The 24,002-nt window shown below is 43.6% G+C and overlaps 1 protein-coding gene and 1 long non-coding RNA gene across 3 annotated transcripts; both read right to left on the reverse strand.

Annotated features, from left to right (window-relative positions):
• Positions 1-1,783: 1,783 nt before the first annotated feature.
• Positions 1,784-12,258, reverse strand: KCTD6 (potassium channel tetramerization domain containing 6). 2 transcript variants are annotated; one of them, XM_021695030.1, is made up of 3 exons: positions 11,986-12,258; positions 4,712-4,781; positions 1,784-3,475 (listed from the first exon to the last, which is right to left on the reverse strand). In XM_021695030.1, the coding sequence occupies exons 1-3, from the start codon at positions 11,994-11,996 to the stop codon at positions 2,789-2,791; spliced, it is 768 nt and encodes a 255-aa protein (XP_021550705.1). In that variant the 5' UTR covers positions 11,997-12,258; the 3' UTR covers positions 1,784-2,788. The 2 variants fall into 2 exon arrangements, with proteins under 2 accessions (XP_021550705.1, XP_021550704.1); XM_021695029.1 differs by lacking the exon at positions 11,986-12,258 and adding an exon at positions 6,920-7,643.
• Positions 12,259-12,730: 472 nt separating this feature from the next.
• LOC110584953 lies at positions 12,731-23,375 on the reverse strand. The gene is made up of 4 exons (XR_002480599.1): positions 23,300-23,375; positions 17,636-17,783; positions 14,354-14,574; positions 12,731-12,752 (listed from the first exon to the last, which is right to left on the reverse strand). It is a non-coding gene; the product is annotated as an uncharacterized LOC110584953 (long non-coding RNA).
• Positions 23,376-24,002: the final 627 nt, after the last annotated feature.

The raw sequence follows: 24,002 nt of genomic DNA on the forward strand, positions 1-24,002 counted from the left end.
CTCTATACCCAACGTGGGGCTTGAACTCATGATCCCAAGATCAAGAGTCGCATACTCTACCGACTCAGCCAGCCAGGCACCCCTTAAAGTATATATTTTTTAAAGAGTGTCATTATCTGGATGGATGGATGGATGGATGGATGAAACATCTGTGATTTACTTCAAGATAATTATGAAATGAAAAAGGGAGAGCGAACAACTAAAGACGGTTGGTCAATGGGCCCATGAGTGTTTGCACTATTCTACTTCTGAATATGTTTGAAATTTCCCACAATAAAAAACAGTAGTGCTATCCATTTGTAGCATCTATTTAGTAAAACTAAAGAGTTTTACTTTAGATCTAAAGTCAATAGACTCATCAGTTATCACTTACGTCTAATTTAGCACACATTTAGCCAAGGGTTTAAAAGGACATACACAATTCTCCTCCAAAAGTGTCTGTACTTGGAGTAATCTAAATAAAATGTAGGGCCCTGAGAATACCACTGAGTATCAATTTTTGAAAATCAACTATTTCACAGTGAAAATGATTTAAAATTTTCTTAAAAAGGCATAATTGTCTCAAATTACCCAAATATAATCAAACTACATTTTTCATATTGTGCAAGGGAATAAAACACTCAAAATTAAATTCCACCAGACAAATTAAATTGCAAAAAATCTCAGCTGGCTACTTTTCCTAATTTACTCATAAAAATAACCATTTAGTTGTTAATAATTTTTTCTTTCTTTTTTTTTTTTAAGTAGGCTCCACACCCAGCATGGAACCCAATGCAGGGCTCAAACTTATGACCCTGAGATCAAGACCTGAGCTGAGATCAAGAGTCGGATGCTCAACAACCAACTGAGCCACCCAGGGGCCCCTTAGTTGTTAATAATTAATAAATCTGAGAAAATTTGCCAAAACAAACTTCTCTCCAGTAAACTGGGCAAGGAAGAGACCCCATAAGATTTTACCTTTTAAAATGCTAGAAGTATTACTCCCATTTCCACATCAATTTTCAACCCAAATCACTCTGTCTTGCATCTACCTCTGCCAACTCAACAACACATAAGTGGCTGGATAGTTTTTTTTGGGGGGGGTAACCTCTAATCAATTTTAAGTATGAGACAATTTTCTAAAAAGATAACCTCACACTAGCACGTTTACTGAAACCACGGCAACCTGCCAATAGCATGAAGGGGTTTTAGTTTGAAGACGGCTGAAGACGGTTTAGTTGAAGATGGTGAAAACGGGGTAATTATAGGTTTCTAGATGTTGGTCACTTGTCACATCTTAAAATAAATTTTCAGAGACATGGGCAAAAATGGATGTAGGTAAGTGTTCTCATCCTCCTTTCAGAGAGAGAATCTCAGAATCTTCTCATGAAGAGGAGAAAAGGAGTGACCCACCCAAGGGCACACAGCCTCCGAACTCTACTCTTCCCTTAGAAAACAGGGAAGAAATTATATGACTTCCTTTTATACGGTGTTCTAGCAAACTAGTCTCACTATAGCTAACATAATCCTTCCTGTAACTTCCAAGACAGAGAATCAAATCAACTATCCAAAATAAGACCACAGTGAAGTAAAGTATATACACATCTCCTGTTCCAGAGCCTTCACTCACTGCAGTTTAGTTTTTCTCCTCAGGAACAGACTTAACTGTAATAATAAAATATATTTGTGGGCCACCATAATATTGTGAGAAAAAAAGTGGCTGAAGAGGCAGTTTGTCCCTGTGCTCAGTACAAAGCTAGAATAAGGGTCATATTCAGTGCTGACAACTGGTGGCTTACTGAGAAAATATCTGTAATCTTAAGCCCTATTTGAAAAAATGTATCAAACTCTATGTTCACTGTTCAAATATGCACTCTTTTAGACAAAACAATTAATTCCATCCATTCCTGCTTCCAGCAACACAGGAGATTCTATAAACTGCATCCTAAGGTTCTACTGAGTCCTCTTGAGTCAAATACAAAGGTGCTACAGGCAGTATACACGGGGACATAAACCGAACAATGCATACTTGAGGCAAGAAATATGATTTCCCCTTTAAGTAATAATAATCAACAAATACAAACCTAATTTTCGTATTTCATTTTTTATTAGTTTTTTTTTTTCTTCTGGTAGACAGTACACTTGGGAATCATACTGCACCAGGCATAAGAAGTAAGAGTTCTACCACAGGGACATTTTGTATTCAGAATTCAATATAAATATTTCTAGTCAGACATTTCCATGGCTACAGATATTTGGTTGCTTGATTTATATGCATAGAAAGAAACAGTTGTCATAACTGTAAAAAGCAGTACTTAACAAGTACTTTTAAATGATTGGAACAGTTTTCCTTTAATATTACAATACTGCTTATTGGTTTGGAAACTAGGTCACCTACATGATGTTTTGGTTTTTCTCAAAGGCATCATGAGTACTCTGTTTATTCTTTCATTCCTGCATTTTTAGCCTTCTAGTTGAGTTAGGGACCATTTAATCAGAAATCATTGTAGCACTGTAATAAAAAAAGCTCTGTTAAGAGATTATATACCATAATGATTTTTATACTTCTTTTTATAAAAAAGGTATCTGGAGGCTCCGAACAGGCACATGCATACTCAAGGTAAAGGGAACAAAACATAGAGGAGTCTGCTAAAGCACAAAACTTCCTTCTGGTCGTCAATGCCTTCGAATAAATACAAATATTAAAAAAAAAAAAAAAAATCCCACACTGTGATTTAAAAAAAAAAAAAAAAAGTCTCTTCCATGTCCTGGAGAGTCAGTTTCCAGGAACTTCTCCCAGGCTTCGAGATCAGTCATCGGTCTTCCGAGCCAGCCTACAGAAAGTCCAGTTGTGCTCCACTGTGTTCTCGTTGGCCCGCTCGCTCATGTGATGCACTCGGGTGTTGCGGATCGTGAAACCTTGTTTTGTAATGTATTCCATCAGGTGGACCCGGAGAGAAACTTCCTGGTGATAATCACAGGGTCCGAAAGTAAAGGAAACCTGGCAATCTCTGGTGTCCATCATGTGCTTATTCCACTTCGTGAAATAGTTTGAGATACCTTCTAGTAAGGAATGGACTTTGGTGGTGATGGTTAATTGGGTTATGATGACAGCTACTGGATTGGAGTACTTAGAAAGCTTCCGAGTACTAGATAATTCCACAACTTCTTCAAAAGTATCCATAGGATACAGAGGCTTAGGGTCATTGAGACATTGAATCAAGGGCTCAATCTGATAAAAATCTGCTTCTTTCCGAAGCAGATCAAATTCCTTAAAATCCAGGGGTAAGGTCAACTCTGAAGTTCTTAAGAAGTTGAGGACATATCGGAAAAGAGGTCCATCTCGATCAATGAAGTAATTGCCTTGAGGGTCTCGAGCTGTGGGGAAGTCCCCCCCAAACATAGCTCCAAGCATGGAATCCGGGTAACGCGTCAGTGTGGTGAGAGACGTTGTATACAAGTGTCCACCTACATTTAACGTGACTGGGTCAGTCATCTGAAATTTTTAAAAAATGATAAGTCATCTGAAATTTCTTAAATCCTAACTTTGACAAATTAAGAGAATTAATAGTAACAACAAGCAAGGCAAAAGATTCCTTCAGGCTATAATGTATTTAGCAATCCTATAATGTAAAATAGCTTTACTGTCAATGATAAACCTACCCAGATGAAGGGATCTAACATTTTCTTTCAGTAAGAAAAGGATAAATCTACTTCATTAAAGCCTTACACTAAAAAAGGAGAGCATGACTTCCAAAGCCACTTAATTTCAGGCCCAGTATCTACAGAGAAGTTTTTAGGTCAGAGTACACTATTGAAGAGAAAAGCCAAGCTAAAATATACTCACATAAGTTTTTCTGATTAAAAAAAGAGAGACCTTTTTTCTTAACTCAATTTAACACAAAATAGAATAAAAATGATTTGATAGTATAAAGATATCTACTTTCAACACTTTTGTTTTTCCCACTCAAAAAGGGGAACAAATCGTAAAATTTATTTTGAAAATAAAAATTTGTGCAGACCTAATCTTTATAACTTCTCCATGGAAATAGCAGTGCCAAATACTAAATTAGCATACATAGATAGTCAACACAATCTTATACACCCAAAGGCTAACAGCAGCTTTCAAATTTTATAATCCGATCATGTATTCACTTTTGTAATAATGTTGCAATCTGGCCTTTAATTTTGAAAAGCAAGCTTCTCTAAATAATACACCATAAATATACCTTCCCTTTTAGAGGTTATATGTAAGAAAATAAAAATAAAGACAGAGAGACTTCTGGTACTAGACAAGTGAAATATTTCCTACCAAAGGAAAAGGAAAATAAGAAGACATGCACACTCAAAAAAAGTACAGGCAGGAGAAGTGGCAGCTTCTCAACCTTTAACTTCCCTAACACAAGAAAATATCCTCTGTACCATCACCTACAAGACCATTTTAATAGTCACTACTCTATAAGTTTTAAGAGCAACATACTTTAAAGACCAAAAAAATATTATGCTCTCAAGTAAGTGATTATAACAAGTTACTTAGTTCATACTGACTTTGCTTACATAAAAACACCACACTAGACCCCAAAAATAAACTACTTAAGCGGGTAGGATGATGTACTAATTTATAATTTTCATTCTTATAAGACATATTATACTTAAGAATACAGAAGAAGGGGGAAAAGACACACACAAATTATTTGCCAGCCTTCAAAATGCATCTGCAAAAGCATCTCACCATATAGCCCCAGTCTCCATTATCCATCTGCTCCAGCGCTGCTGTCTCGGGAGCCCAGGGTCCAGGGAAACTTGGGGAGAAGAAAAAGACATGTAACAGCGCATGTAACTACGAGAACAGACAAGGATTTTCCCAACCAACAAAACAGACAGCTACTCATCTTTGCTTAGCCAAAACTGGCTACAGGGCAAAGATGTGGAGAAGAAAGCATTCCTCTAGAACCGTCCACACATACCTAAGAGACTGACAATCTTCAGAGAAAAAAATTATCCTATGCTTAGGGAAGGAAGAAGAGCCTAGTAAGTAAACCAGTCATTCAAATTCTACCTACCCTCTCTGAAAATTCAATTTTTACAATTTCTACAGGAGAACATTATGATTAACTGTACAACCTTATCCTGGTGCAAATCTGTAATAATCCTTATTCAAAAAGTGGTTTAAGGAAAGGGAGAGAGGGAAAACTCTTTTTTATCCATTTCAGCTATAGAAACTAAACATCTCAGGAAAAGCATCAGAAGCCATAAACCTCCAAGACACCAGTATCACTTTCCAAGAGAAATACATCAGAACGGTATTTCTTTTATAACATAAAAAAAGCACTAATTATACTTTTAATAATGATATATTTCATTTTGTACAATAATCAAAACAAATAGAAAACAATTTAAATGCCAAATCATCAGAGCACAATTTGGGACAACCTTACAAATCTGGTTGCAAGTCACTCAGCCGGCACTTATGGAGAACCAGCCTGAAGACACTGATAAACACCCAGATACTAATGATGCCAGTTTGAATTTACTTTTATCTACAATTCAAAAGCACTTAAACACTTTCCCAGCTACAGAAATGCTTTAGTCAGTCCCCTCTCACACGTATCATTCTCCAAATCAACCGGCAAGGCAAACTGCAGAGCAAATTTCAAAAGCTCTGGCAAGAGACAGTAAGAAACATGAACTTATCGGTATTTATCCAGGAAAAGCACTGGCTTTTTTATATGGTCTTTGAACAGATTCACTTTTCCCACTTTTAGAGAAATCTGGCACACTATTCCCAGAACAGGCCCTGGCTACAGAAGATCACAAAGGCTCTTTCTCAAAAAGGTCACTCAGGCATGTCGAGAACATTTGCATAGCACAGCATGGGGTGAAATCAGAGCCTGAAGCATCTATTTTTCCACCTTGCACATTCTTCAAAGAAAACAAGCTAAAATGTGGACCAGACAACGTGCAGTCAGGTTTAATTCTCCATACTCAGCAGTTGGATATAGATAGACCCCCACATGCTATAGGGTGAGAAACGGAACAAATGTCAAATTCAGGGGGGTTGTGACAACCTTTCATTCCTCTGACTTGCTTCTCAGTATTTGAGGTAAACAGAACCAAGAAAACAGGCTTTACCAATTTATATTATGAGCATCTGATTCAGTTACTGATACAACAGACAGACAAATAACTGACTGATTTAAAAGGCCAGTCATCCAAAAGTTCTGATACTAGGCTCATCTTTGGCATCTTCCTATCACCCAAAGTTTTCATTCCTGACAGCCTCAAAAATAATTCAACCAACATTTATTATACGTCAACTTGGTGTGTGTGGCGGGTGCGATGGGCAATGTGGAGACACAGAAATAGGAAAGATACAATCCTTGCCCTCATGGAGCTTTCTATCTGTGAAGAAAGGCAACATGCAACAACTGTACAGAATAGTGCTACATAATGCATGGACTAGCAGAGGCCTTTGGGAAGAAAAAGCAAGAAAAAGCTCGCTCAGGAGAACTCTGCAGGAATATTTGGACAACCTGAGAGGAGGGATTCCAAAAGGAAGAAACAATTTAAATAAAAAAAGATGGGTCTTTTTCTCCCACAATATTCCTGATACAATAAGCAATGCATGAATTACTGTCCCCATTTTAGAGATGCAAAATAGAGAAACAGCAGATTAAATGACTTGCTCAAGTTCCTACAGCTAGAAAGTGACAGATTAAGAACTTGGATTTTCTGACTCCTAGTCTAGATCTTTCTATAAATCCCCTCTTTGGGTGGAAACTCAAAGAACAGATTCCAAGAAATAAGAAACTGAAAGGATTGACTTTAGACCCCCCAGCAGGTGGATTTTATTTACAAATTTAATAGTAACTCAGTCTAAGTGAGCAGTCACAATGGGTTTGTAAAAATTCCCGAGGCAAAATAGCAAGACCCTACTCACTAGGGTGACTGAAGGCTGGTGTCCTCTGTCTTAAGTGAAGTAAAGAACTCCAATCCATGAATATCCGAATGATTAAATGAGAAATGGGAGACCAAAGACAAAGGAAAAAACCAGACATCATCAATGTTACAGCTGTTACGCAAGGTCTGTCCACTATTAATCCTTTTTACCCCTTTTTTACTGCTAAACCAAAACAAACTAACTTCTTGAACAATCATAAAAAGAAAATTAGATGATGCCTTTGAATCTGTTCCCCAGGTTCTGTTCGGATACAAAGATGTAAAGAAACCTCAAGCTTAATAATTCAAGAAAGCAATTATGGGAATCTATATAAGCCCATGTTTCTTAAAAAGTACCCAAAAGCCTCCCTACATTTGTGTAGAAGATACAGATATTAATAATAAAATGAAGTTACGATTAGTCGGTCACTTCCAATAACAATGACTAAACTGTCCAAAAAAAAATCAAATTGTTCACTAAAGAGCTCTAAGGTGGAAAAAATAGTATTGATCAGTTTAAATTTTATCCCTACTCCTTACTTCTAAACATCCTCTGTGGAGATGCTTAATGCTTAGATACAGCAAGAAACAAAAAAGCAGTTAGATTCCTGGCCATCCAATAGCTGGATAATCAGCCTCTAAATTGATGACTATTAGGAACATCTCAGAGACAATACAGATGAATGAAATAAAACATAATCCAAAAGAATTTCCGGGATAGTGTCAATCTCTCCTACTAAATCATTTTTCAGAGCTGCTAACAATTAGAAAATGATTCATTTGCTTTTCATCTTCTCTCTCTTCTGGAACAGTCTCTAGTGGAGGGCTTAATGAGAAGTTAAATGACCACAAGAGAGGCAGCAGAAGGAAGATCTTAAAATGGGCATCAAATGGGTCTGTTTTACTTGATGAAGACAAAGAAAAATCTAATATTCCAGAAAATTTGCCAGGAATAGAGATTATGAGGGTAACAATGAAAAACTTTTTTCTTTAAAGTGACTCTCCTTACTAAAGATCATTTTAAACAGCAGTGAATGCAACCAAGCACAAACAATTATAAAGTTCAAAGAAAGGCTTCCAGCCCTTGAAAATCAGTCCTACCTGAAAATATCTGACCTTTGGTGCAAATAAAATTCTTGTGGAAACAAGTGGCTGACCATTCCCAAAGAATATAAAGCAGTACTGAAGATTCACCCACACTTAAGCTTCAAAGGTTTAATTATGACTAATGTGTAAATTCTGACAGTGTAATGTTAGCAGATAATTAAGCTAAGGAAAACCCATACTAAAGAATTTGTAAAAGCCTTAAAAGAAATTGCTAACAATTTTCTAAAGTAGCAAATCTGAAAAATGCACAACCCAACAAGTTAATAACTTAAAGAATAACCTAAGAACCTGGGGCCATTCTCATCACTGCAGAGCTACAATCAAGCTTTTGGTTATGATTAGCTAATTCTACATAACTATTCTGGATTTGCCATTTCTGCTACAGACTAAAACTAAGCATTCTCCCAGGCAAAAGTCCTACTCCTATGTAACAGCTTATCCATCAGAATACACACCTCCAAACTCGGATAAATAATAAAAACCTGTAACTATTGCCTTCCCAAAGTTTCCAGGTAGCCCTTGTAAAATGCCGTTCTCCTGAAATCTTTGTGTCTGGCATTCAGAAAAGAAGACTCGATAAATTCCATCTATACATACCTTCAAAATGACCTATTGTACGGAATTCCTCAGTTCTTGAAACATGGGAGTTTGAAAATGAAATACTTTTTATAGTAACTAGTTCAGCGACATCTAAAGGGATCTTTTGGGTTAACATTCACATATAGGCTGATACTAGTAGGAGAACATGATTATGGTGTTAGGGTATCTTTAACCATACCAATGCAGAAATAGATTGTTTTTCACTAAAATTATTTTTTTCTCTCTCCTCTCTCCATGTAGTCTAGAGGAAAGGAGGTCTAGATTAAAAAAATGACCTTAATGCTAAAGAGCTGTCACAAATAGTCGCAAAATCAGAAGATTCCTCTTACCCTCAGTTTCTACAAAATAAAATAGGATAATACCACCTTCCCCAAAATAATGATACCATTTAGGCATAACACAAAGGCAACAACCAACCTACAGGGTAACAACAGATCAGGACTAGGGTTCTGAAGTCACATGCAGGCCAGTGCAGAGGAAAAGAGAACTGGTTACTCGTGAGGATCTGTATCCCCCTTCCGTTCTTTTACTAATTATGAGACCCTGAGGAAATCCCTCTTTAAGCCCAGCTTCTTTGTAGAAAAGGAAAAAATAAACAAGATCATGAATAGAAAAGCATTTATAAACTGGCAAGTATTAAACAAACGTGAAAATACTAATGGCAGTAGCATAAACAACATTTCTGTGGTAAATTGAGAAACTTGAAAGTGTGAACACAAGTAATTTAGAGCCCTGGCATGGAAACAAGACAAATATGGAAGAAAAGCCTCTTAATTTGCTTCCAATCTCCCCAGATCCTCCTTTCTCCAGACCTCCACAAGGCAGAATTACAGGTAAAGGGGAGCAGCCAGCTTGTATAGAGACCACCAGACATCTGAGCTCTTGATCACAGAAGGAACTTCTCTAAAGCATGACTCAGGATTATCTCTAAGGTAAAGCAAAATCCAAATAAATACGTGTGTTCCGTTTTAAATAGACTCTAAATATCAAAATTCAAGACACACTGAGGGATCCATAGAAGGATTCACCCTAGGATTCCTTTATGTAGGAATGCTTTGGGTAAAATATGATTTATGAAAATTTCAATCACACAAATCTTAGGAATGAGCATCTATGGCAGTCCTCATCACTCAATCCTTAATCTACAGTATTACATAAAATGAAATATTAGTAAGGACTGATAGTTCTCAACCACAGACCAAGTTCTCTCAAACTACCAACCCTGCAGATAAGAAGATTTTTCCTTTTCCTAGCCACACATTTGTTTATTTGAAAACATCAATCTTGGGCTCGGGCCTGTACTAAATGCTGTCCTCTAGCTTTTCTCCTATTCTGAGATCGCACTTGGACATTTGCGACAGAAGAAAATAAATATGCCAAGGAGAAATGGTAAGAGATACCTGGGCTACCCCAAACATTCCTGGCCAAACCAGGTCACCCCCGGTCGGCTTGCCACTCAAACCTCTTCTATCACCAAGTCCTAAAATTGGATTTATCAACTTGCTCCAGAGCAGCTATACTTAAACATAAACATGATAACTTCAGCAGAATATCCAAAGAGGCTCTGTTTCGTTTCTCCCGTCCCACCCTCAGACACAACCTCCACAACTGTCAGCCCAGCAGGTGCTTCGGTGGCTCCCCATTACCACGGTCATTTATCACCTCTGACATCAACCATTAAAAATGCCAAGATACACAAATCTGAGCATAAAAAACTCAGCTGCACTCACAGTGTGTCTCTGAGGGCAGAAAATGCCCTAAGGCAGAGCTCAGAAGCCCTGTCACAGCCTTTAAATTAGGGCAAACGGTGGCTAATAAGCGCCACCCCCTAAAACAATCATTTTTGAGCAAAACTCGAGGTGTCCCCGTCCGGGCCGTGCTTCGCTGTTGCCCTGTAGCCACAGTCTCCCCACCCACCCAGCCGGCTCGGCGTGGGACACGAGATGCTCCGGGCCCGGGCGGGGGGTGCGCCCCGGTGTCGCGAGCCCGGGTCCGCCGAAGCCGCACGTCCCCGCGGGGCGGGCCCCGGAACCCGCCCCAGCCCGGCCGCTCGGCCGCGGGCAGCCCGCCGCCGGCTCGTGCCTGCCCCGGAGCGCGCCGCGCCGGCTCCCCACGGTCCCCTCAGCGCGGCCCACCACCGCCCGGATTCTCCTTAACCCCGCTGCCCCGGCCGCTCCGCGCGGGCTTCTCCTTGTGCCTGGCCCTCCCGAGCCCCAGGCCCCCAAGCCCTGGGCCCGCCCCCACTCACTGCGCGGCGGCGGCGGCGGCCCGGCCGGGAGACGCCGGCGGCCGGAGAGCGGGAGCGCGAGGACGAGCGAGCCTGCACCCAGCGGCGGCGGCGGCGGCGGCGGCGGCGGTGGCGGTGGCAGAGCGGACGACTGAGCCCGCGCCCGGAGTTGCGGCTCCTGCCGCCCGCCGCGGGCGGCGCCTTCCCAGCAGAGCCGCGGCGCCACGAGCGCGGGCGCCCCCTAACGGCGGCGCGGGCGGGAGGCCAGAGGGCCAAGAGGCCGGAGGAGCTCAGCCGGGCGCAGCCTGGGCCAAGCTGTCAGGCCGGCTCCGCCGCAGTCCCGAAGGCCCGCCCCCGAGGCTCCGCCCCCGACCGCAGTTTGGAATCAACCCAGCCCCTGGCAGTTTTCCCTGCGTCCTCGGACTCGGGTCCTCAGAGCTGTTTCTCTTGTTTCACCAACACGTATAGGGCCCCGACCATGTACAGCGGCTACCAAGACGGAAAGGGGGCCTAATGAGAGGAGAAAAGAGACAAGACCCAAGGAAACTGCAAAATAATGACAAGTTGTGATTCTAAGTCCTAAGAATCGCCGCCTGGGATTCTAAGTACAGGGTTGGAGGAATCGGAGAATAAGGGAAGGGGCCACACGCGGTGGTGGCCAAGAAGACCTGGACACCCGGCCTGTGGCCAGAACACCTTCTGGCCTTGCCCTCCTTGAGGGGAAGCCACCCTCTGATAAGGCCATCCATCCGGCCCGGTGGGCAGGGAAGGGAAGGGCAGTCAGGCCCAAAGGATCGACATGGGCAGCCAGGTGGAGAGAAGGGGAGAACTGACTTCAGCAGAGAAAATGACCCGTGCAAAGGCCCTGAGGCCCGAAGAAGCTGGCCCTAGGTGAGCCTGGCGCCGGTATCGTCCTCAGTCTACCACTACGGAAGCCAAAGCTGCAGAGCCTAGGGAATTACCTAAAGTCTCAGAGCTAACTGGTCTGCAAGCATAGAGTCCTTCCAAATCCCATTCTCTTCCTGCTTCCTGCTAACCAGATCTCTGTCCTCTTTCAGGCGGGACCAGGTAAATGATGTTGGTTTTGTCCTTTCCCCTCTCCACCAGGATAACCCCTGGCCTTAGGAACTCACCTGTTTTTCATGTCTGCATGTGCCTGAGTTGGCTCTGGGGTTTAACTTTTATCCGCATGATCATCACAGTCAAATCTGATAATTTGGTTTTTCTCTGAAAACTCAAATTGATAGGTTGAATGAATGGCATATGCTTCATCAACATGATTGAGTGCTGTATTATCATATTCGAAAGGACTAGATGAGGCTACAGGGAAATGTGTATGAAAATAAGCCATGCACAAAATGGTATACGTGGTATAATTCTAATCTTATGTTTAAAAAACACAAATATACAGGGCGCCTGGGTGGCTCAGTTGGTTGAGCGACTGCCTTCCGCTGGGGTCATGATCCCGGAGTCCCGGAATCGAGTCCTACATCGGGGGGGGGGGGGTCCCTGCTCAGCGGGGAGTCTGCTTCTCCCTCTGACCCTACCCCTCTTGTGCTCTCTCTCTCAAATAAATAAAATAAAATCTTTAAAAAAAAACACACACAAATATACATAGACAAAAATTTTGAAGAAAATATGTCAAGTCATTGGTCACAGTTCTCTAGGTAATAGGATGGGAATGTTAGTGGTTTATTCTTAACGCACTTCTGAATTTTCTGTATTTTCTAGAATGCATAGATTGAATTTATAATCAGAAAATCTAATGAGTTTTAGTTTTTACAAAAGAAAAACACTACCAGAATTACCCAATACTCAGATCTTCAGGATTTGGTGCCACTGAAAATTCAGCACTGCCCCCTGGCTTGCTGGTGTCCTTCAAAGAGTTATTTCCCTTTTCCTCAACCAAAAACAGAGGAATTAATTTTTTCAGTTGTTTTCTCAGAACTATTCCTATATATCTCTTGAAATATTTATTGCTATTATAAATTATATTTTCAAATATGCATTTTATAATATATTGATGATTACTGAAATGTGGATAATAACCTTGTATCCAGCAAACTTGGACTCTTTTTTAGTTCCAATAAGTTTATAGCCTCTCTTGAATTTTCTGTTAAATAATCATAGAGTCTGCAAGTAATTACATTTAGTATCTCCCTGTCCAGCCTTTATTTCCTGTTCCTTGTTTTACTGCACTAAAATCTTCAGCACAATGTGGAATAGCAGTGATGACAGTGGGCATTTCTATCTTGTTCTTGACTGTTTCGAATATGTTACCCTTAAAAATAGTGTTTGTCGTAGATTTTTTTTTTTTTTAAAAGATTTTATTTATTTATTTGAGACAGAGAGAATGAGATACAGAGAGCATGAGAGGGAGGAGGGTCAGAGGGAGAAGCAGACTCCCCGCCGAGCAGGGAGCCCGACGCGGGACTCGATCCAGGGACTCCAGGATCATGACCTGAGCCGAAGGCAGTCGCCCAACCAACTGAGCCACCCAGGCGCCCTGTCGTAGATTTTTGATAGATACCTTTTATGAGGGTAAGGAAGCGCTATTCTGCTTTATTAGGAATGGCTGCTGAATTTTATCAACGTGAGATTTTTTTCCCCCTTATCCATCGGTGGATTTTATTATATTAAACCGTCCATGCATTCATGGAATAAACACACCTTTGATGATGTGTTATTTTTTTCGATATAGTGCTGGATTGCATTTGCCAATATTTCATTTAGGGTTTTTGCATCCATATCTACGATGAGATGTGCCTGCTAATTTCCTCCCCTCTTCTCTCCTTGTCTGGTTTTGCTATCAAAGCTACATGAGCTCATAAAATCAATTAAGGAATGGGTGTCTGTTCACTATACAGCTTATATAAGAGTGCGATTTTCTGTAGTTTGGATTTTCTATAGGATTCTCCTGCAAACCATCTTGGTTTGGGAGTTGGGGGTGGAAAGTGTTTATACTGACACCCCAACCCACAATATTCAATCTGGCCTCAATCTCTCCACCTAAATAGCTCTTGTGGGGCCACCAGGAATCTCTTTGTTGCTGAATCCAAAAGAACCTCCTTAGATCTCCCGCACTCAGGCCTCCCTGTAGGGATGCTATTGACCACACCCTCCAGGACACAGCCTCTTCCTGGGCCCTGTCCTAGTTTCCCTGCTTCCTCTGCAGCCCCTCCCCTCAGACTCCTGGAGATGTGCCTCTTCTTGCTCTACCCGCCCCTTCTGTCCAGGTTTCTGGCCAAGACCATCCTCTCCTGTCTACCCATCTCTGTGGACTGGCTCAGCCACCTCCACGGATTCCATTATTGTCTCTAAGCCAAAAGATTCCCAGATCCATACCTCCAGCCCAAGCCTCTCTCCTGAACTCGACCCACAGATGCTGCATATTCTGTGCCAGGCACTGTGCTAAGTGTTTGTGCCCTCTGGACCAGTTCTCTATTGCCACATAATAAACCATCCCCAAATGTAGGGGCTCAAAACATAAACATTTCTTACCTTACAGTTTCTATGGGTCAAGAATTTAGAAGCAGATTGGGTAGAGAGCAGATCTTACAGTCTAGATGTCAGCTGGAGCTGCAGTCCACGGAAGGCTGGGCTGGGGCTGGAGAAGCCACTTCCAAGATCACTCGGGTAGTTTTTAGCAAGAAGCAGTGGTTTCTCTTCACCTGAGCTTCTCCGACAACATGGCAGCTGGGGTGTCCCCCAGCGCCAGTGATCTAAGAAAGAAGACAGAAGCCACAATGTCTTTTTTTTTTTTTAAGATTTTATTTATTTGAGAGAGAGAGCACAAGCAGGGGGAGGGGCTGAGAGAGAGGGAGAAGCAGGCTCCCTGCTGAGCAAGGAGCCTGACATGGGACTCAATCCCAGGACCCTGAGATCATGACCTGAGCCGAAGGCAGATGCTTAATCCACTGAGCCACTCAGGCACCCCGAGAAGCCACAATGTTTTTTATAACGTAGCCTTCAAAGTGACATACATGTAGTCCCTTGGTCTCACAAACTGACCCTATTACAGTGTGGGAGGGCACCACACAAGCACATGGGTCCCAGGAGGACGGGATCACTGGGGTATCTTGGAGGCTGCTCACCACACCCTGACAACTCTGAGGACAGACTGCCCACATCATCCCAGGGTACATATGAGAAAACTAAGGCAAGGAGAGGGAAAGTCCGTGACCAAGGCCACACAGCCAAGTGTGAGAGGAGAGCTTTGAACGTGACTCTGCTGGGCACCCCTGGGTCTCTCCTCCTGAACACCCTCCTCCGATGGCCCACCACCAGCTTCTTCACCTTCTCCACGTGCAAACCTGAACCCTGTCAATCTGCCACCCCCAAACCTCTCAAGTCCCCAGCTCAGCTCAGCAAGTGGTGCCACCGTCCTCCCATCTGTCCAAACCAGAAGCTTTGAGTCACGCCTGCTCCTCCCGCCCCCTCACTTCCCAGTGCCGGGTAACCCAGCCCTGCCAAGTCTTCCGTCTCAGTGCAGCCTGGACCCATCTCTCCTTCTCTCTCTTCCTCTCCAAGCCACTGACTTGTCTGCCCCGCACATCTGCAGGGGCCCCCTCCCTCACCACCCTCATTCTCTCTGCCCTCACACTATCCACCCGTCCTCTTCTCTCCGGCATGAGTCACCTTTAAGAACACAAAGCTGGTCGTGTCACCCTGCCTGCTTTAAACTCCTTCAGTGCTTCCCATTGCTTTCAGGATCGAGCCTAAATTCCCTCCCATGTGATCTGACCCCTGCTCACTTCTCCAGACTTTTCCTCTGCCCCTCTTCTCCTCAGGGCCCTAGCCCCTCTGGCCACATTTCACTATCCAGGACCCACTGTGGATTTTTTTACTTTACGCGCTCCATTATGCTATTCCCTTAGTCTAGAACATTCTTCCCCCAGCCCTCAGTATGCCTGTCTCCTCATCCTTCAGTGTATCATCATCTCCTGACCTCCCAGCCAAGCTGATGTTGCCCAGCTGTAACTTCCACAGTGTCCACCTCTCTCACCACCTCTCTGCCTCTCAGCTGAACCGTGAGCTCCCTGAGAGCAGAGGCTGTGTCCATCTGTCTTAGAAGAGCACCCTGTGTGAGCACAGTGTGCCTGGCACTTAGTACCTACTCAGCAACTATGTGCCAGTTTGGTGCATTCTCTCCACTCCCTCCCTCCCCGCTTGCACTCCATATTCTGGCCCCTAGACCATGTTCAGTTCCTCCAGTGAAGCATGGGATCCCTCACCTCCAAGTCTTTGCACATGCTGTTCCCTCTGCAGGAATGCTCTGGTGTCCTGTCCCTCTATTTATTCCGCTAACTCCTATATCTTCATCAGGAAACTAGGCTTGCCAGATTTAGCAAATGAAAATACACCATGCCCAGTTAACTCTGCATCTCAGATAAATAACAAATAATTGCTTCAGGAAAATTATGTCATAAATATTGCATTAAATACAAGGGTCCTTCCTGTATTTCATCTGACAACACCGAGCAGGAACCAGCATGAGTTCCCTCCTCCTTTGGGAGATTTCCCTGATCTCTATCCCTATCCACTTAGGTCCACTCACCCCTCAACACCTGGGCTCCCAAACCACACCCCTGCCTGCCCCCACTGAGCATAAAGCTCACTCTGTTTTGAAACTGACCTAGAATGTGACCTCCTTGACAGAGAAGACGGTGTCTCAGTCTTCAAAGTGAGTTTTCATCTGGGACAACCCTGGCCACAGGAAATGGTCAGTAAGGTTTACTGAGTGGAGAAATGAAAGAGCACAGAAGAGATGAAAGTAAACAAGATGGTAGAAGGAACCAGCAAATGAAACTCAGCCCAAAACACAGGATGGATCTCTCGGATGATGACTGCAGAGAGGAGCTCCTTTTTCCGCCCCACCTCTATCCCCTGCCCTGTCTCTGTCGCTTAGAGCCCCTACCCACCCACCCCCAGCTTCAGGGAGCCTTAGGATTGGTGGAGCAGAAATGCAAAAAAGAAAGTCTGTCCCTTCAGGGGTTTTTCCAAAACAGTCTCCTGAGCATTCAAATGGGAGGGCCTATAGGGTACAATAAAGGGGGGAGTAGGGGGGAGCGTATGCCTCAACCTTAAATTAGAAGATGCTGTGAGGATCCCCTGGGTGGGGAGGTGCCCCCAAAAGTTGTGGGGTGCTGCTCCACTGCTCAGAGAGCTACTGAAGTCCAGCTAGACCACCTGGGGGCTAAACCTACACTCAGCCCACGTGTGGCATTCCAATGACCTCCCACACGGCTCCCAAGCTGAGGACAGTCCCTAGGGATCCCAGGAGGTAAGGGACCCTATAGCAACCAATTCCAAAGATTATCTGGACCCAAAACGTTCCTGAGCTCTTTCCAACTACCCCTCCTGGAGAATTCTGAATAGCCAAGGAACTGGCCAGGGGAGAAGTCCACTCCATCCACCTGTCTTGCTGGTGGGCTCCTTCTCTTCTGTGTATGTGTCTCTCCCTTTCTTGCCCTTGGTCCCCTTTGGTCCTTGTACCTCTGGTTTCACCGGCTGAGGTTCTCCTGGGGCTGCTGAAAGACATTCCTTAGCCTTTGTCTCACTGGCTGCCCCAACTGAGAAATACATTTCCAAACTACCTCCCCACTCCACCCCTGGGCACCAGCCCCAGTCCCTCTGCACACGTGCCCCAGGCTCTAGGCCAGCCCTTCGGCACAAGTAAGCCTTGCAGCCAGTACTTTCCAATGCCTCCCCCACTGCCAGCCATGGAGATGCTTTGGCAAGTTTGATGAGAGCGTTTTTCCTTTTTATAAGTTTCCTAATTACCTGTTATTTCTGATCTTCTCTTTAATCAGCTTCCAGAACTCTGCTGGGAGCTATAGAACCAGCGGGGAGGAATCTGGTTCTCACCAGGGTTGAGACAGAGGCCCTGTGGTTGTCCTTGGATGTCACCATCCTCTTCACCATTATGACTCTGTAATTAGAGATAATGGATCTGCCATTAGACCAGGAATCAGAAGCTCTGGCTTCTGGCTTCAGTCCCATGGGTGTCTCAGCGTGCCCCCTCTGAGAATGTCATGGGCCTTGAGAGTCCAGAGGGAATAAAGCTGCCTGACCATCGCTTGGGCAGCAGGCAACCCCAGATTCTGAGTTCTCATCCTCCCTGACAGCTCAGTGCTCTAAACGCCTGTCAGTAACACATTTCAGGCCTTGGTTGTCTTCCCACCTCATTCCTAATCCAAACCACTTCCTTGCATATGTTTGTTAGTTGAGCAAGAGCCTACCCACTTGCAAAGCACAGCTCCTGCCTCTTCTGCTGGCCCTCCCAGGCTGGGTCCCTCCAGGTCTTACAGCCTCTCCTTCCTACCATATCCAAGGCCCCTCTTGCCATACATCTTGCTGCCCGCATGCCCACCCCCACCCTCAACCTAGTGAGGGGGCATCCATGCACCCCCCACCCACCCATCCAATTGCATCGCTTTTGTCAAGGAGGTTTTTTTGGGTCTCTGTCTGAAATAGGGCTGTGTTACCTTTAGAGAACTCCTACGTTTTACACAAGGTGCAAAAAACAATATTGGTAGAGCTGCCATAGTATGGGATCTGTTAACGTTCCAGGAGCTTCTGAAATAAAAGGTCTGATTAAAAGGCAGGAAAGCTATTTTAAACCTATTAAAATGTCCCTCGGGTTTCGTGAGGTAGGTAAGGGTTCAAACACCTCAATGGCTAACAGTGGGTTCATTGTTATCCCAGCAAAAATGTGAGCATCGTGTAGAGAAGTAACTATAGTAACCACGTGAAGAGCCATGATTCGGGCTTCAGAATTCTGTTACACATGTCACTCATCTCCTGTCACTGACGTCAGGTCCCGAGACCTAGCAAAGCACATGGGGTGGGACCCCAGCTTGCTCTCCGGCTGTCACTCCCCAGCAGCGTGGGCTTGGACCCACTCAGGAGCCCCCAGCCTCAGTTTCCTCAACTGTAGAATGGTATAAGACAACTTCTTGGCATGGTTGTTGAGACAAAGAAATTAAAGGATGAAAAGATCTGATAACGCAGTGCCTGGTGTGAAGTCGGCACACAATAAATTGGTAGCTCCTATTATAATAACTAATTGCTATACTGCTGATCTGGAAAGATATATATAGAATTGAAACTCTGGCAGGCAGCAGGACCAGGCTGAGAGAGGGGACATTTTGAGACTGATGATTTGATTGTTCCACTAAGGCCTCTTCAAACATCCATTTATTTTGGTTGCAAGTTGAATATTGTCCACATTGATAATTGCTATGAATAATTAAGAAACAAGAGCTTCCGCTGACATTCTTATAGCACTTGTGCGATTAGCTAAATATCTTTTTATAACATTTTCTCTGTCCTAAGACACATAAAACCTAAACCCCCTCACATCATAAAACTACGTTGGCAGGATGATGTCATTATACAAAATAATAAACAGGAAAGTAACTCTTTATTGGGAAGTTATGGTGCCCCCCCCCCCAATCTTGGCTGATTTTTTTTTCTTTTCTCTCTCTCTTTTTAGTAAATTTTGTTACTGGGGTATAATGTTCATATAGGAATGTACACAAAGCATAAATGAATGGCTTGATGAATTTTCACAAAATGAACATACACTTGTGACCAACACCCAGACCAAGAAACAAAACATCACCAGGACTCCAGAAGCCCCCCCTCAGGTCCCCTCCTGGTTAATCATTTCTTTTTTTTTTCTCCTCCTCCTCCTCCTTCTTTGAGATATAATTTACAAACCATAGGATGTATCCATTTGAAATATACAGGTTGATGGATTTGTTTCTATTCATACAGATGTACAACCATTACCACCATCCAGTCTCAGAATTCTTCCAGCATTCCCAAAACTTCCCTGTTTCCTGTTCAAGGTCAGTCCCACTTCGGTCCCGAGCCCCAGGCAACCACTGATCTGCTTCCTGTCTCTAGTTTTGCCTTTCTTAAATGTTCATCTAAGGAGAAGAATGCAATAGTAAACATACCAGAGTAGTTTTTGACTGTTTTTTTTTAATCCTAAAATATATAGATGTAAATATGGCAAGATTAGTGTTTCCCAAGTGTGCCCCATGAAATAACTTTAGGCAGCACACAGACAACTATCTGATACCTTAATTGTGTATGTTTTCTAAGATATATGAAAATAACTAGCACATCAAACCACTGGTGTCAGAGACACCATTCCTTAGATCTAGAACAGATTTAAAAACTAATCAATTTAAGGAACCGTATTAGTAATAACACAGACAGTAAACAGATAACACAGAAACTGTAAAGGTATATGCAAATGATGGAAGCCAGTAAAATAGTGACCTAGATTAAGAAAATCATTTCTGTGAGCCCTGAAATTCTCTGCATGTTAATCAATATATAGCTTTTTAAAAATATTATTCAGAATTTTAAGACCATTCAGGTGTTTTATTGACCATTCCAACATTTTTTTTTAAAGTAATCTCTACACCCAGCATGCGTCTTGAACTCATGACCCAGAGACCAAAAGTCACATGTTCTACGGACTGAGCCAGCCAGCAACACCTATCCTAACACTTTTTATTGCATGCCTTCTATGTGCTAGATGCTAGATAAATGTTCATTTAGAGATTCTAGTCAAGCTGCTTTTTGTATTTACATCATAAATATTTTTTAAAGGAATTTGATGATTTAAACACAGTAACACACAGGAGAGTATGGTTATGCGCTCGCACACAGGAGTTGCCCCTAAGAACCAGAATTCAGAAAAGGGAGAGAAGTCGTGATTGGATGATGAGGGATTTGGCCACATGAGGGGGGGAATTTAGATAGGCAGAGAAGATGGGAGGATGGTTCTAGCAAAAGCAGAGCAGAGGCCAAGAAACAACTGGAAAACCTGCATCCTTACCACCACTAGCAAGCCACTGAATCAACTCTCACGCCTTTGGATACATTTTCTCACTATTTGTGTCAATTTGGGTCAACCTTTTCCTTGCAACTGAAAATATCCTATTGATACATTGTCATTGAGCTGCATTGTAAACATGAATTCCTAAATCCACCTAAAAAGAATGGGGCATCTGACTGGCTCAGTCAGTAGAGCATGTTAACTCTAGATCTCAGGGTCATGAGTTCAAGCCCTGTGTTAGGTGTAGAGCTTACTTTAAAAATAACAATAAGTAAATCAAATAAAGGGATGGCATCCTTAAGAGAGTTTTCAGAAGGATCTTAAGTTTAAATTGACTAGAATACTCTGCTGTGGTTGATTTAATTAGCAAAGATGGGAACTAGAATTTAAGTGCCTACAATTATGTACACTCTCAATATCCCAGAGGTGGCTTTTATTATTGCTCTCTTTTTATGGACATTTTGTGGAGACTCAGAGAGGCATGCAGACCAGCTCAGGTGACACAAATAGCAAGTGTCCGAGCCAGGATTTAAAAGCCAGGTCCGACTTGCCAAAACCCTACAGGGCATCCCATCCTGAGTGAATGTGGATGGGAGCTGGGAAGTCAAAACAAAGGAAGAGTTGAAGGAGTCTCCGTAGGCAAACAAACAGAAATTTAAGCAGAACTAGAAGGGATTTTTCTCTCTTTCTTTTTCTTTTAAGTAAACTCTACCCCCAGCATGGGGCTCAAACTCACAATCCCAAGATCAGGAGTAACACGCTCTACCAACTGAGCCAGCCAGGGGCCCCTGAAAGGTTTTTCTTACTTTTTATATAAGACAATGCTGTCAGCAACCCCTCACTTTTTCTGCCACATCCAAACCAGACACAAAAGTATTTGAAAATGCGAAACTGCTCATGAGATGTACAATCCCAACAAGTATTTATTGAGCTGGAGTAACTACGGGTGCTGTTTTATAGTCCCACTGAGAGAAGAGCTGGACTATCGTACAAACTCTTGAAAACAGAATTTTCAAATGCCACACTAGACTTACAGGTCTGACATTTTTTTTCAAAAGCATCTAAGACGCACTGCTTAGAAGTAAGGATTTGGACTCTAGTGTCAGAAGACCGAGATTCAAATCCCAGCTCTCCTACTACTTGCCATGTGACCTTGAGCAGTTTTCTTATCTTGCTGAGCCTCAGTTTTCTGATCTTTAAAATGGAAATAATAATAGTACTTAGTTCAGGGGCGCCTGGGTGGCTCAGTCGGTTAAGCATCTGCCTTTGACTCAGGTCATGATCTCAGGGTCTGGGATGGAGCCCCACATGGGGCTCCCCACTCAGCTTCTCCCTCTTCCTGTGCCCCTCCCTCTCCCCACTCTTGTGCACTCTCTCTTCTAAATAAATAAATTTTAAAAATAGTACTTTGTTCAGGGGCGCCTGGGTGGCTCAGTTGGTTAAGCAGCTGCCTTTGGCTCAGGTCATGATCCCAGGGTCCTGGAATCGAGCCCCGCATCGGGCTCCCTGCTCGGCGGGAAGCCTGCTTCTCCCTCTCCCACTCCCCCTGCTTGTGTTCCCTCTCTCGCTGTGTCTGTCTCTGTCAAATAAATAAATAAAATCTTTAAAAAAAAAAAGAAAGGGGGGGTGCGTGGGTGGCTCAGTCATTAAGCGTCTGCCTTCGGCTCAGGTCATGATCCTGGAGTCCCGGGATCGAGTCCCGCATCGAGCTCCCTGCTCGGTGGGAAGCCTGCTTCTCCCTCTCCCACTCCCCCTGCTTGTGTTCCCTCTCTCGCTGTGTCTCTCTCTGTCAAATAAATAAATAAAATCTTATAAAAAAAAAACAGTACTTAGTTCAAAAGGCAAGTATGCTGATTAGATTAGATAATGCTGGGTTCAGACCTTACTCAATAGAGGTTAGAGAATATTACTTTTTGTCATTTTACTATTCCTCTTGAAAAAATAAATGCCTATAATCTCTCACGTACCAACACAGAGCTGGAGCAAAGGGAGAGATGGCTGGCAGCCTGGATTATGCAGGAGGGTGTTAATCCACACTGTTGGTTCTTCCTGTATCTTCCTTCTCCCTTCCTCCTATTCAAGAAGGGAGCTGATTCTAGGAATACTGACTGGAGTCTGGAAGCCTGTGGAAGGTGGTGCAGCCAGCCACGGGGACAACCTCAGAAAGATTCCTGGGGCCCAATAATGTCGAGAAGAGAGCAGAGGACCCTGGAGCCACGGGGGCCAGGTGGACAGGCCCACCCTCGGCCCACCATGTGACTGATGACCCAGAGCCAGAGTCATCCCTGTCCCTCACCCTGGCCTTCCTTAAACCCTCAGCACGGTGTGATACTCAGTATGTGTGGCTGAGGAGTGGGGAGTAAATGCCCAGGGAAGACTTCAGTTAGAGGTTTGACACCAGCTAAGAAAGGGGGAGGCCTGCACTGTGGGGAGTTCTAGGAAAGAAAGCCTTACTCCTTGTCCACCTGACCTGGAGACTGAGAGTCATACGAGCTACGGCAAGAAGAATTCAGAGTTGCTTGTTCCTAGGACTTTGGGGTGGATACAAGGTCCACAGATTCTAGCAAGGAATAGAAAAGAAGGCAAACCTGTAATCGAGCCTACGAACCCATCATCTGTTGGCCAGCATGGTGGCGGCAGCTGTCCAGAGGCCTCTGGTCTGGGTTTGAGCACAAACAAGGAAGCAAATGAGGTAGGAGAGGAACATATAAACACACCTGGCCGAAAACTGCCACCATTCACAGTCTTTCCCACCCGGTTCTTACTAAGTCCCGAGATTGGGGTTTGCAGCTAGGGTTTAGCAATTAAAGCTGAGATGTTGCAACACCTTTCCAGTTTGAAGTGGTGAAGGCATAAGGCCTATGAATTTGTGGATTTGATACCACAGCCTTCTGTGCAAACAGGTGACTCATTCTGCCCCTCCAAGGCGGGGGGTGTGGAGGGGAGCCAGCTCTGGTTTCACTATTATCCCCCCAAGCCCCACTATGAATGTCAGTTCTTTCCCAGAAGCAAATTGAACCACCAAATCTCTTTAAATCAGTGCTGACAGCCTAACCCCGAGTTTATGAAGCTGCAGGCCACAGAGGAGGCCCTCGGCTCCAGGGCTGCACCATGTGGGGTGAGTGTCTCTGACTTGAATGAACCAGAGCCTAGATTTCACTGTTTTCATCACCTTAACATTTACATTCGGAGAGCCTGGGGAAACAGATCTTTGAGACAGAACATTAACCTTTGCTATAGCAAAGTCTTGGCTGTCTCTAAGCCTCCAACAAAAAAATGCTACTCCTTATA

Source organism: Neomonachus schauinslandi, chromosome 1 (genome assembly GCF_002201575.2).
Source record: "Neomonachus schauinslandi chromosome 1, ASM220157v2, whole genome shotgun sequence".
NCBI lineage: Eukaryota > Metazoa > Chordata > Mammalia > Carnivora > Phocidae > Neomonachus > Neomonachus schauinslandi.